The sequence below is a fragment of the Acomys russatus genome, chromosome 20 (genome assembly GCF_903995435.1).
Source record: "Acomys russatus chromosome 20, mAcoRus1.1, whole genome shotgun sequence".
NCBI lineage: Eukaryota > Metazoa > Chordata > Mammalia > Rodentia > Muridae > Acomys > Acomys russatus.
Window position 1 is genome coordinate 10,486,384 of NC_067156.1, and position 12,794 is coordinate 10,499,177.

Below are 12,794 nucleotides of genomic sequence, written 5' to 3' on the forward strand. Positions count from 1 at the left end.
CACTTCCATTGTACCAGATGTTAAGGAGCAAAAAGAACAAGAATACAAGTGTTTATATCCTGGTAGAGGGAATTAAATACTCTGGAAACCCATCCTGCCACTTATCCCATTTTCTTTTCTTTTAAGATTTATTATTTACACAGTGTTCTGCCTACATGCATCTCTGCAGGCCAGAAGAGGGCACTAGATTTCATTATAGATGGTTGTGAGCCACTATGCGGTTGCCTGGAATTGAGCTCAGGACCTTTGGAAGAGCAGGGAGTGCTCTTAGCCTCTGAGCCATCTCTCCAGCTCCATTTTCTTTCATTTCTTTCTTTCTTTTTTTTTTTTTTCTTCCCTAAATAGGGTCATGCATTGTGGTCCAGGTTGACCTTGGACTCTCTGTTCTCTTCCTCCTCCAGCCTCTCACATTGCTGATAGGAGGGCCTCCTCCTTGCTTTATCATGCACACCGAGACTCCTCCTCAAGGTGTTCTCTAAACCCATAGATTCGTCAATTTTCTTAACTTTTTTTTAAAAAAAGATTTCATTTTCTACCCTCATAGTCACTATTAGTGTAAAATGTAATATTTCATCAAATACCATGCTCTGTTCCTCTAGTTTTTGTTTTGTTTTGTTTTTCGAGACAGGGTCTCTCTGTGTAGTCTTGGCTGTCCTGGACTCTCTATGTAGACCAGGCTGGCCTCGAACTCACAGTGATCCACCTGCCTCTGTCTCCCAAGTGCTGGTATTAAAGGCGTGTGCCGCCGCCGCCGCCACCACCACCAGCAGCTTCCAGTTTTTTTGAATCATTTTGATAGCTATTACAGTGAAATTATTTGATAATAAAACTTATGACATCTGAAAAATACCTACCGGTGTTACTAGAAAAATAATACAATTTAAAGTCTCAATTGGCTTTTATTTGCAATTTATGAAATCTGAAACGCGTGAAACCAGTGTTGTTTTGAGTAGGAGTTTGACCTTGTAGAAAAGGGTTGAGGGAGCAGAATTAGAACAAGGAAGATTATCAGTCTATTGAGATATTTTCCTTGTCTATTGAGATATTTTCTTTGTGAGAGGTAAAGTGCAGAGACTTCCCAGTACTGGGTTATATGAGAATTTGTCATTGCTCACTTTTCCTCCTGACTGTCACCAAAGACAGATAATTTCAAGTTTTGTGGCATACAATTTCTGCCTGACTTCATGTTAGCCTAGCCTAGGCCTGGTATGCAAAGTGAGCTTCTTTTAGACCAGTACCTTGTAAATGTTTCTACTTAACAATGCCAAGGACCATGAAGGCAATGAACTGCAGAAGAGATCCAACTGGGTTATCTTTTTTTGTTTGCTTGCTTTGATTTTGAGGACAAGGTTTCACTGTGTAGCTCTGGCTGTTCAGGAACTCACTGTGTATACCAGGCTGGCCTGGAACTCAGAGGTCCACCTGTCTCTGCCTTCCCGGGGGTGGGATTAAGGGTATGCACCACCACTGCCTTGGAAAAAAAAATCTTCTTTTAAAATAAAATTTCCCTATTTTATTTTTCTTTTATGTGTGTTTTGCCTGCATAGATGCCTGTGCATATATGTTCAGTGCCCATGGAGGCCAGAAGAGGAAGTCAGATCTTTAGAACTAGAGTTGCAGATGGCTGTGAATTGTCATGTGGGTCCTCTGGAAGAACAGCTAGTACTCCTAACCACGGAGCCATCTCCCTAGCCCCCTCCCCCACCAACAGTGTTGTAAATGACAGCTATTTACAATTAGTAAGAGTTTTTAACAAAAGATGACATTTTAACTTTTCTCTAAAGATAACTGAAGATACCCTCATATACTCTGGGTTTTTTTCTTTTCCATATAGTCGCTCCTATTTCACGCAGCTTTATCTAGGAATTAAGGCCCATTCAAGAATACACATTTGTTTCTGGAGTATACAAATACCAAATTAGAGATTAATTTAGATGGAATGTATAAGGAGATGCTTCTAGCTCGTTCTTCTTCAAACCCATCACTCTCACCTTCCTTAAATGGAGACGTTATTATGGTAGAAGACTGCATCTGTCAGTATGACTGGTCTGCAGTGTACACAGCTGTCATTCTGCTCAGCTGGCCTTTAAACATGGTATCTTCCCGCCTCAGTCTACCCAAGTTCCTAGGTTACAGACAGCTAATCAGATTGTGGTTACCTGTTCTACACCTCTTGATCAAATCCAAACTCGGCTGGGGCAAATAATGAAAAGTCAGATCCTTTACATTAGGAATAGTTTTGAGGAGAAGCAATTCCTAAAATTAAAAAAAACAACTGTAACCGACATGCTAAAGGCAAAAATTGTGCTGGGTGGTGGTGGTGCACCCCTTTATTCCCAGCACTAGGGTGAGAGGGAGGTAGATCTCACTGAGTGTCAGGGCAGCCAGAGCTACACATAGCAAGCCTGTCTCAAAAAAATCCAAAAATAGCTGGTTGTGGTGGTGCACGCCTGTAATGCCAGCACTCGGGAGGCAGAGGCAGGCAGATCTCTGTGAGTTCGAGGCCAGCCTCGGCTACAAAGGGAGTCCAGGACAGCCAAGGCTGTTACACTGAGAAACCCTGTCTCGAACCTCCCCCCGCACCTCATAAATAATAAATAAGACCAAAGAGAAAGAAAGAAAAAGAATTAAGGAAAGAATTGGAAGAAAAATTCCCGCCAATGCCAGGAGGGACAAAATGGAATCCATACAGCAGGTCGACTTAGGATGCTACCGGGAGAAGACCGCCGCCCACTGCTTTCGTCACAATCCGCTGCCGTGCAGCCCCCGCCTCCCCGTTGGCGCAAGGGGGTCCCGTAGGCTGCCACGCCCCCGTCGCGTCGTGGGCGGTGCGCGGGCGGGCTGTGGGCCGCGCAATGCCGCGGGACGCCGGCTCCAGGGGCGGGGGCTTCGCCGTGCTCCACGAGCCTCACTCGGGCCCAGTCCCGTGAGGCCCGCGCGCCGCCGCACTGAAGCCACGGGAAGGCGCGGGACCACCGCCCTGCCGGCCCGGGACGCTGAGCGGCTCCGGGGATCCCAGGCGAGGCCCCGGCCGGTGGGCGGAGGAGACGGAGGGGCGGACCCTGGCCTGCCTAGCGGCGTCGCCCCGCCGCTGGGGGCGGGGCCGGCGGCACGATGGCGGCCGGGAGGGGAGGGGCCTCGGCGCGCGCGCCCGCGATAGAAGCCGTGGCGTAACCAATGACCGCGTCGTCTACCTCGCCTCCCGCTAGGCCCCGCCTTCACGCCGGGGTCCCCCGCCGAGAATGGGCGGGGCCTGCTCGTGCTGCGGCCTTGTCTCTGGGTTCCGCCCCGCCCCCGAGCCCCGCCCCCTTCCTGGCGCAGGCCGCTTCCTGAGCGAGCCGCTTCCTGACACGACTCCCTCCCCCCTCAGGGCTCTCTCGGGGCGTCGGGCTCAGGGCCGCCACCTCCACCCGGGCCCGTGCCGGCGCCGCCGCCGCCTCCGCCCTCCCCGCCCACCACTCACCATGTCCGAGGAGCTTTCGGCGGCCACGTCCTACACGGAAGATGACTTCTACTGCCCTGTCTGTCAGGAGGTGCTCAAGACGCCGGTGCGGACCGCGGCCTGCCAGCACGTGTGAGTGGACGGACGCCCCTTCCCTCGCGCGGCGCACCGCCCCTGCGGCCCGGGTCCCCCCCACCCCCCCACCGCCCGGCCTCGTCCCTGTCGCCAGCTTTCCGCGCCCCGGGGCCGGTGTTCCTGTCCTCTTGGTGGCGTCCCTCGGCGTCCTCGCCGGGCCTGAGAGGAATGGCAGAGAACGTGGAGCCTTTTTTTTTTTTTGTTTCCTAGCAACCCTTTTGGAGGCCGGGGCGTTGGGTGCTCGGCCTCGGCCCCGCAGAGGTGTGCGGGCCCACTTGGCGACCTGCCGTGCTTTTCAGGCTTTTCTTCGGAATTTACATCCTGGGCCCGAGACCCTCCCCCACACCCCTTGAACCCTCCTCCACACCATCCTTGAGAGTACTTAAAAATTCACTGATTAAAAACCGGCCTAAAATGAGGTAGCTTCCTTCTCTCTCTCTCCCCGCCCCCCCCACGTTAGGTCCGAACTGGCAGGATTTCCGGGGCTCAGGATAGCTCCCTTTGTGCTATCATTTTGTTTTATTATTGCTGGGTTATAACAAGGATGGAGGCAAGATACTGTTCAGTTTGAAAGATGAGGGACTTACTCCAGGCATGAGGTAGAACACAAAGGCGCTGGACAAGGTGACAAGAGGTAGGCTTAATATGGCATAGTTAGAGGGAAGAATTTCAGTCATTTTCTAGACAGCCAATATCAGTCGGAGTTGGAAACAGACCCTGATAAGGTATATCAGAGCCCATGAGGAACTTGGTTTTTTGTTTTGGATACAGGGTCTTATGTAGCTTTGGCTGGTCTCAACTCCCAGCTATCCACCTGCTTGTGGGGTTAAAGGCGTGTGCCACCAGGCCAGGCTCCCCTGAGGAACCTTTTATAGTAAAGATAACCAGTTCCTAGGCTGCATTCCAAATTTAACAAATGCATTTCTGGCAGGTGGGGCCTGAAAACGTGCTTTCAAGCAGCTGAAAAAGATTTGAACAAGTCTCTAGATAGGTCTCTCCTTCCACTTTGTAGTTTTTCGGTTTTCAAGTCAGGTTTTTTTTCTGTAGCCATGGGTAGCCTAGAACTAGTAGTTCTGTAGACCAGGCTGGCCTCAACTCTGCCTCCAGACTGCTGGGAGTAAAGGTGTGTGCTGCCGCCCCTGCCCCCACTTTTTTGTTTTTAAGTGGCTTAGGTAGAAGCCAGGTGTGGTGGTACTTGGGCGGCTCAGACAGAAAGATACTGAGTTTGAGGCCGGCCTGGCTATCCATCTTCCAGGCAACCCTGGATTACAGTACCAAGCAACAGTACCAACAATCCAACACTCTTCCCTCCAAAAAACAAAAAAAGGATGGTGGATGGAGTTTTGGTTTCTTTTTTCTTTGTGTTTTGTTTTGTTTGTTTTTGAGACAGGGTTTCTCTGTGTAATAGCCCTGGCTGTCTTGGACTCACTTTGTAGACCAAGCTGGCTTAGAACTCAGATCCACTTGCCTTTGCCTCCCTAGTGCTAGGGTTACAGGTGTGCACCACCAGGCCTGGTGAATTTTGGTCCCCGTCCCCATCCCCCCCACCCCACAGGGTTTCTCTGGATAGCCTTGGGTGTCCTGTACTCACTTTGTAGACCAGGCTGGCCTCCAACTCACAGTGATTCACCTGTCTCTAGAGAGCTGGGCTTACAGGTGTGTGTCACTACACCGGGCTTGAATTTTGGTTTACTAATCGAAAGTCTAACTACAAATGACTTTTTTGCTTAATTTTTGTGACATTGCTAATCTTTTTTTTTTTTTTTTTTGTAGACCAGGCTGTCCTCAAACTCACAGCAATCTGCCTGCCACCCCAGTGCTGGGATTAAAGGAGTGCGCCACCATGCCCAGTTGATAATCCTTTTTAATTAAATAATTTTTCATACAATATAGATTGATTTCGGTTTCCCCTCCCACAGCTTCCTCCAGATCCTCCCCACCCGCTCACTTGCCTTTTTTTTTTTCTCCAACATAACATTTCATCGATTGTCTGGGTGTTTCACATCATGCACCCCATCACCTCACTTCCCATACCTTCCGTGTCTGCTCCCGACTCTTGTGACCCAGGTGCCCCCCCCCCCAAAAAAAGCAAAAATAAAAATGAAAAATAAGCAGAAAAATCAAGTCAAATGTGTGGTATTTGTATACATGGTCAAATTCAGTGGCTTGCCCCTTAAATAGAACTGAGTCCTTCCCAGAAGTCTTCAGTTATGGAGAGTTACACTTCAGCATCCTTATCACACTTTGCTGTTGCTGTTGTTTGTTTTTTCAGACAAAGTTTCTCTGTGTAACAGCTCTGGCTGTCTTGTAACTTGCTTTGTAGACCAGATTGGCCTCTAATTACACCTGCATCTGCCTCCCCAGTCCTTGGCTTAATCGCCTGCCCTAAGACCACCCAGCCATATCACATTTTTAAGAGTGCTCTTGGATGGATTCCTGTCTAGGCTGCCACCTGTCCTTTCTTTATCTCAGTCTATCAAACAGAAACCAAACAAACCAGAATTAAGCAATACAAAAATAAGAAACAAAGAAAACCCATAAAACTACAAAACCATGAAATATGTAAGGGACAAAAAAACCCAAACAAGAAGTCTACAGAAATACCATTGAGCTCTTTTGTGTTGGCTAGGTACTGCTGGACATAGGTTAATTCTTTACTGTTCTCAGAATTAATGGAGATTAATTCTATTCTGTGGTAGTCATGTGAATTAGCTTTTTTTTTTTTAAGTTATATATACAGTGCTCTGCCTGCATGTGCACCTGCACGCCAGAAGAGGGCATCATATCTTATAGATGGTTGTGAGCCACCATGTAGTTGCTGGGAATCACTCAGGACCTTTGGAAGAGCAGCCAGTGCTCTTAACCTTTGAGCCATTCCTTCAAACCCCCGTGCCACGCCCCCCCTCAAAATTCTGTGTACAGAATTACACTACATTTCCCTTGTATAATTAAAATGAGGGACTATAGTTTACCTTGACCTCAAGTGATGATTTTTCTTTTCAAACTTAGTGTGGACTTTCTTCAGATTAACCTATTGGACTTTGACATTAGCAGAATAACTCTTTACCTTTACTTTTTCTTACAGTTGCTTTGTAGTTCTGGCTGAATAGTGAATTTAAAAGAGAGGGAAGAAAAGGGTTATATAGATGGGAACAGGGTCTAGACTGACTGGATTGAATGAGGTGCAGAAATTGATTTTTTTTTTAAATAACTAGAATTATTTTAAAGTACTGTATTAGTTTACTACATGATTTATTTTTTTTCAAAATTGTGCCTATAAACAAGTTTATATTTTGCTGTAAAATCAGATTGTGATTTTGAGGCAGGGCCTACAGTTGAGCCCTAATATATGAACACTCCAGTGTACCAGTTTTCACCTTTTATTAATGATGGATTTTTTTTCTCCCTCACATAATAAGCCTTTTTTTGTTTTGTTTTGGTTTTTTTTTTTTGTCGAGACAGGGTTTCTCTGTGTAGCCTTGGCTGTCCTCAACTTGCTTTATAGACCAGACTGGCCTCGAACTCAAAGCAATCCACCTGCCTCTGCCTCCCGAGTTCTGGGATTAAAGGTGTGGGCCACCACCGCCCAGCCACATAATATATCTTGATTACAAGATGCTGGGTATGGTGACGCACTCAAGAGGCAGAGGCAAGTGAATCTCTTGAGTTCAATGATGGCCAGGGTATTTGGGGAAACTCTGGAAAAACAAAACAGAAAATAGACTTTTAAGGAATAGTAGTAAAATAATATATAATAAAAGAAAGCAAAAACTAATGCACTAGAATTAGACAAAACGAATATACAGAGGGAAAAGAATACCAAGTTTATGCTGGATGGTGGCTGCCCATGCCTCTAATCCCAGCACTTGGGAGGCAGGGTGAGCTCCTGAGTTCTAGGCCAGTCTAGTCTACAGAATAAGTTCCAGGGCAGTGAGGGCTACACAGAGAAACCCTGTCTTGGGGAAAAAAGTACCAAATTATTTTCTGATTCATAGGGATGAGAACCTTGAACTCATAGAGATCTGCCTGCTTCTGCATCATGAGTGCTGGGATTAAAGGCGTGTGCCACCAGTCTGGTTACTGGGGACCTTTTAGATACTGAAAATAAGTTTTTATGGCCTTTTCAATGCCAGGAAAGAAGCAAAAATCATTATTACAATGACTTTACCAAAATATAAATGTTCCTTTAATCTCCATTTACTTCTTCAAAAATGATTTGTCTACTGCTTTTTTATTTGGCACACAGAGTACTCAGTACACTTTTTTTGGTGACTGTTGATAGTCTAGTGGAGAAAACCTATAGATGAGTGTTACTATATTTACAGGATTTTAGGTAGAAAATTTTATGTTAGTACTCAGAAGCAAGTATCTAAATCAGTTTAGGAATAAGTATGGCTGGTTTTCTTGATGAAATTTCTGGTCAGAATTTGTATTTCTGGACATGGTGGGGGGGTATACCTTGTATAGGTTTACTTCATATATATTGATGAGTACAGAACATGGCTATCCTCAGAGTTAGGAGCCAAGAAATATGTGTAATGGAGCTGGAGCTTACATATATTGACAACAACTTCTGGGGTGAGCCATTTGAATGTTTGCCTAGAAACCAGACACCCATCTGTTTTGGCAGGTGAGTAGCATGGTGAGATTTTAGTTCCAGAAAGATTGTGTTAGTGTCAAGTTTCAGTTTGGCAATTGAGACCAGTAATGTTGGTGACATGCGTGTGTATATGGAAAGAAAATTATTAGAACCTTAAACTAAAGTAATAGTGGTAATGCAAAGAAAAGACCCCTTACATTTTAAGGATTTTGATTTTGTATAAGATTTGATGACTGCATATCTAGTAGTTAAATATATAAATGGAGGTATAATTGTCTATGCCAGGAAAGTATATAACTAAAAGCAAGAAGAGATTCTAGACCCAAGTGCTGGAGAATACTTAGATAATTTAAGTAGAAAGAGCTAACCCTGAGAAGGAATAGACAGGATAGGAAGAAATCAGGCAAGCCATAAACTGAAAGAATTAAAAAGCAAAACAGCAGCTGGGCCTGCTGGCTCAGGCCTTTAATCCCAGCACTTGGGGTGGGGGTGGTACCAGAAGCGGGTGGATCTCTTGAGTTCTAGGCCAGCCTGATCTAGAGAGAGAGTTCAAGGACAGCCACACAGAGAAACCCTGTCTCGAAAAGCAAAACAACAAAAAATCCAAACCACAGCAGTGTTAGGTATCTTAGAATAGTCAGATATAATGTTTTTAAAAAGTAAGGACTGAAGTGCTTGCCTAGCATGCCTGTGGTCTGGGTTCAATCCCCAGCACTAAAAAACAAAGTGGGCTTTGGTGGCATAAACTTGCAACAGCTTCTGGGAAGACCAAGAAAGGATAATTGGAATTTCAAGGCTAGACTATGCAACTGAGACCCTGTCTCAAAACACCAAAATGAACCAAGGGAGTGGGGGCATGTATAGCCCAGTGTTCACATCTAATGTGAGGTCTAATACCCCTCCTCCTAACAGTAAAGTTACCAGCCATAGTAGCACATCTATAAAAACAGCACTTGGGAGATTAGGTAGGAGGATTGCCATGAATTTGAAGGCAGCATGGACTACATAGTAATATTGTTTCTCAAAAGGCTAAATACAAAGTGTGTGTGTAGGAGGCAAAAAAACATTTCAGGAGAAAATAGAGTGAGTATTGATAAGATTATTTTTTTTTGTAATTTAAAATATCTCTTAGTTTCTTTTCATTTTAATTTTTGTTGCTTTGATAAAATACTTTGACAAAAGCAACTTAGGGAAGAAAAGTTTTATTTGATTTACAATTACAATATATTATTTTGGAGACATCACAAGAACTCAAAGCATTGCATCCACAGTCAAGAGCAGAGATGTAATAAATGAAAGAACTCAGCTAGCCTTCTCTGACATACTTCAGGACCCCAAACCAGGAATATTGCTGTCTGAAAGGGTCTGGGGCAGTAATTATCTGTATCAAAACAATCCTAGAACAAGTCTACAAATCTAGACAGTACGTCAATTAACTTTTTCTTACCAGGTGATTCTGGGTTGTGTCAAGCTGACACTTAAAATCAATCATCATAGTTTCTAGCTCTTTTTTTTTTTTTAATGTTAAGGAGTTTTTTACACTGTTAGAAGTAATCTCTAATCCAAATGAAAAATTTACATATAATAACAAATGTGGGAAGTAATAGCTTTCTTCCTATAAGACCCACTTTTATATAGCCCAGGCTAGCCTTAAACTCCTTATATAACTAAGACTGGCTTTGAACTCTTGATTTTTCCTATCTCTATTTCTCAAGTGCTGGGATGATAGGCATGTGTGCCAAGGTAACAGGTGGTGGCAGTGGCAGTGGTGATGGCTACTGCTGCTGCTTCTCCTCTGGGTTTTCTTTTTCTTTTTATAAAGATTTGTTTATTTATTGTATATGCAGTGTTCTGCCTGCGTGTACACCTGCAGGCCAGAAGAGGGCACCAGATCACGTAGATGGTTGTGAGCCACCATGTGGTTGCTGGGAATTGAACTCAGGACCTTTGGAAGAGCAGGCGGCACTCAACCACTGAGCCTCTCTCCAGCCCATCCTTTGGTTTTTCAAGACAGGGCTTCTCTGTGTAGCTATGGCTGTCCTGGACTCCCTTTGTAGACCAGGCCAGCCTCGAACTCACAGAGATCTGCCTGCCTCTGCCTCTGCCTTTCGAGTGCCTGGCTCTTCTTTTGGTTTTTGAGATTAAGTTTCACCGTGTACCTCTCTAACTTTTTGGGAACTCACTATGAATTTTTTTTTTTTTTTTTTTTTGGTTTTTCGAGATTGCCTTCTGAGTGCTGGAGTTAAAGGCGTGCGCCACCACGCCCGGCCCACTATGAATTTTTAAAAAATATTTTTTGACAGTCTCATATATACAATATATTTGTTCATTTTCATCTTCCAATTACCTTCTCTCATTTCCCTCTCAGTCCCTTAGAACCTCTTCTCAACAACTATATTTTCATGTCTAAGATTTTAAAACTATCTAAATCCTTTTGTTGTATTATTTATAAAATGGCTTAATTAAAAAACCAAAACTAAATAAAACCTATACTGTTTACCTAACAGATCAATATAAGACCTGAAGATTAATTGATTACTGAGTTTCCTCCCCACCCCCCAGATATTTTGGGGAGCTGTGTTTTGTGGCACATGCTTGTTCTCTCAGCACTAAGGAGACTGAGGCAAGAGAGTTACTGTGGGTTTCAGCCACACCAGGGGTTATCTTCTCTCAAGGGAGAACAAAGGGCCAGGTATGGTGTAAATGTCTGTGATCCTGATAATGGAGGCAAGAGGATCAGGAGTTCAAGGCCAGCCCATGTGGAAAATTTGTGCTACATGAGAGTCATGTACTTCGGGGAATGCTTTTGCTGATGTAAATTTGCTTGCCAGGTGGTTAATTTATGCTACTAGCAGGATGGTAGTTTTTTTCTTTATCTGTTGATCAGCCTTTTTTGTTGGAGAATGAAAAAAGACAAATAGGTAGCTTCTGCAAATTGCACATTGAGAGGAATTTATAGATACAGGGTCATGTACTCCTTTAATAACTGGAAATAGTTTACTAATCTTTGGTTTTGGTGTGCACCTTTTCTCTTCCTGTCAGGCTGTCTTTAAAAAAAATTTATCTAGTACAACAGGAGATAATAAGTTTAAATCTAAAGAGGCATGTTTGTGGTACAAAAAGAACAGTAAAAATAAAATATATTTATTTATTAGATGACTTTGTTTGTTTGAATCACTGTCATTTTTATGTAATTCTGGCTGTCCTGGAACATGATTTAGAGACTAGGTTAGCTTTGAGCTCACAGAAATTCTTCTGCCTCATCCTCCTGAGTGTTGGGATTAAAGGTGTGTGCTACCATACGTGTCTTTGTTTTATAGTTTTCTTTCTTTTCTTTTCCTTCCTTCCTTTCTTTTCTTTCTTTCTTTCTTTCTTCCACAAGACAGGGTTTCTCTGTGTAGCCTAGGCTGTCCTGGACTCACTTCGTAGGCCAGGCTGGCCTCCAACTCACAGAGATCCTCCTGCCTCTGCCTCATGAGTGCTGGGATTAAAGGCGTGCGCCATCATGTTTGGCTGTTTTATAGTTTTCAAACACAAATGTATCTGGATGTGGTAATTCCCAGCACTCGGGAAGTTAAAGTAGGAGGATTGCTATGTTTGAGTCTAAATTTGAGCCTCAGTGTGAGACCCTTTCTCAAAAATAAATAAATAAATAAATAAAAAATAAAAAATTTAAAGTAAGTTGTAAAATTGACTTGAGTACAATTTCATTTTGTTACCATATAAACCAGTTATTAGTCTTAACTGTCTGAGAAATACATATATAGCTTTTAAAACTGAGTGGTACATTTTGAATAGCCTTACTGCATTGTACATGCACATATCCATAACCACTTGTTTGTGGTTCATTATACAAATAAAAATAATTGGGTTTTTCCCTGTAATTAACATGTCACAAATGTTTGGCTTAGTTTCTGTAGAAAATGTTTCCTGACTGCAATGAGAGAAAGTGGAATACATTGTCCCCTATGTCGTGGAAGTGTGACCAGAAGAGAAAGAGCATGTCCGGAACGGGCCTTAGATCTTGAAAATATCATGAGGAAATTTTCTGGTAGCTGCAGATGCTGTTCAAAAAAGGTAGACTTCTATTATGTCATTGTTTTAATTTTCCTGGTGAACATGGCTTTGGAAAGGAAGACATTTCCAGGCACTGTGGTGTACATAATCTCTGCTCTCGGGAGGCTGAAGCAAGAGGGTTGCAGGTTCATAGTCAGCGTGGGCTACAGATTGAGATAGTCTCACAAACAAAACAAACAAGATGTTATTTAGGTTGAGAATTGCATCGAAAAGACCAGAAAACTTCATATATCAAAAACCTTGTTGAATATAGAGTTTTTGTTTTTGTAATAGCCCTGGTTGTCCTGAAACTCTTTGTAGACCAGGATGGCCTCGAACTCACAGCAGTCCCCTACCTGCCTCTACCTTCTCAGTGCTAGGATTAAAGGCATGCACCACCACACCCCGCCAACCTGGCACAAGGTTTTTAATCTTAAAGTTTTATTTTGACAGTAAGCTTACAGTGTATTAAGATCTATGCACAAAGATTTTGCAAAGTCTTACCAACTCTCAGATGTTAATAATTTAGTCAAATACATTTATGTGCTCAAAGAAATCTTT

General features: G+C 43.6%; 1 protein-coding gene across 2 annotated transcripts in view; it reads left to right on the plus strand.

Annotated features, from left to right (window-relative positions):
- Window positions 1-3,313: 3,313 nt before the first annotated feature.
- Rnf138 (ring finger protein 138) overlaps window positions 3,314-12,794 on the plus strand; it is a 33,321-nt gene continuing 23,840 nt past the window's right edge. The window contains exons 1-2 of one of the 2 annotated variants that reach the window (XM_051163077.1): window positions 3,314-3,574; window positions 12,089-12,254. In XM_051163077.1, coding sequence (XP_051019034.1) covers window positions 3,465-3,574; window positions 12,089-12,254 — 276 coding nt within the window. In that variant the 5' untranslated portion in view covers window positions 3,314-3,464. The remainder of the gene's footprint in view (window positions 3,575-12,088; window positions 12,255-12,794) is intronic. The other variant, XM_051163076.1, reaches the window with a different exon arrangement.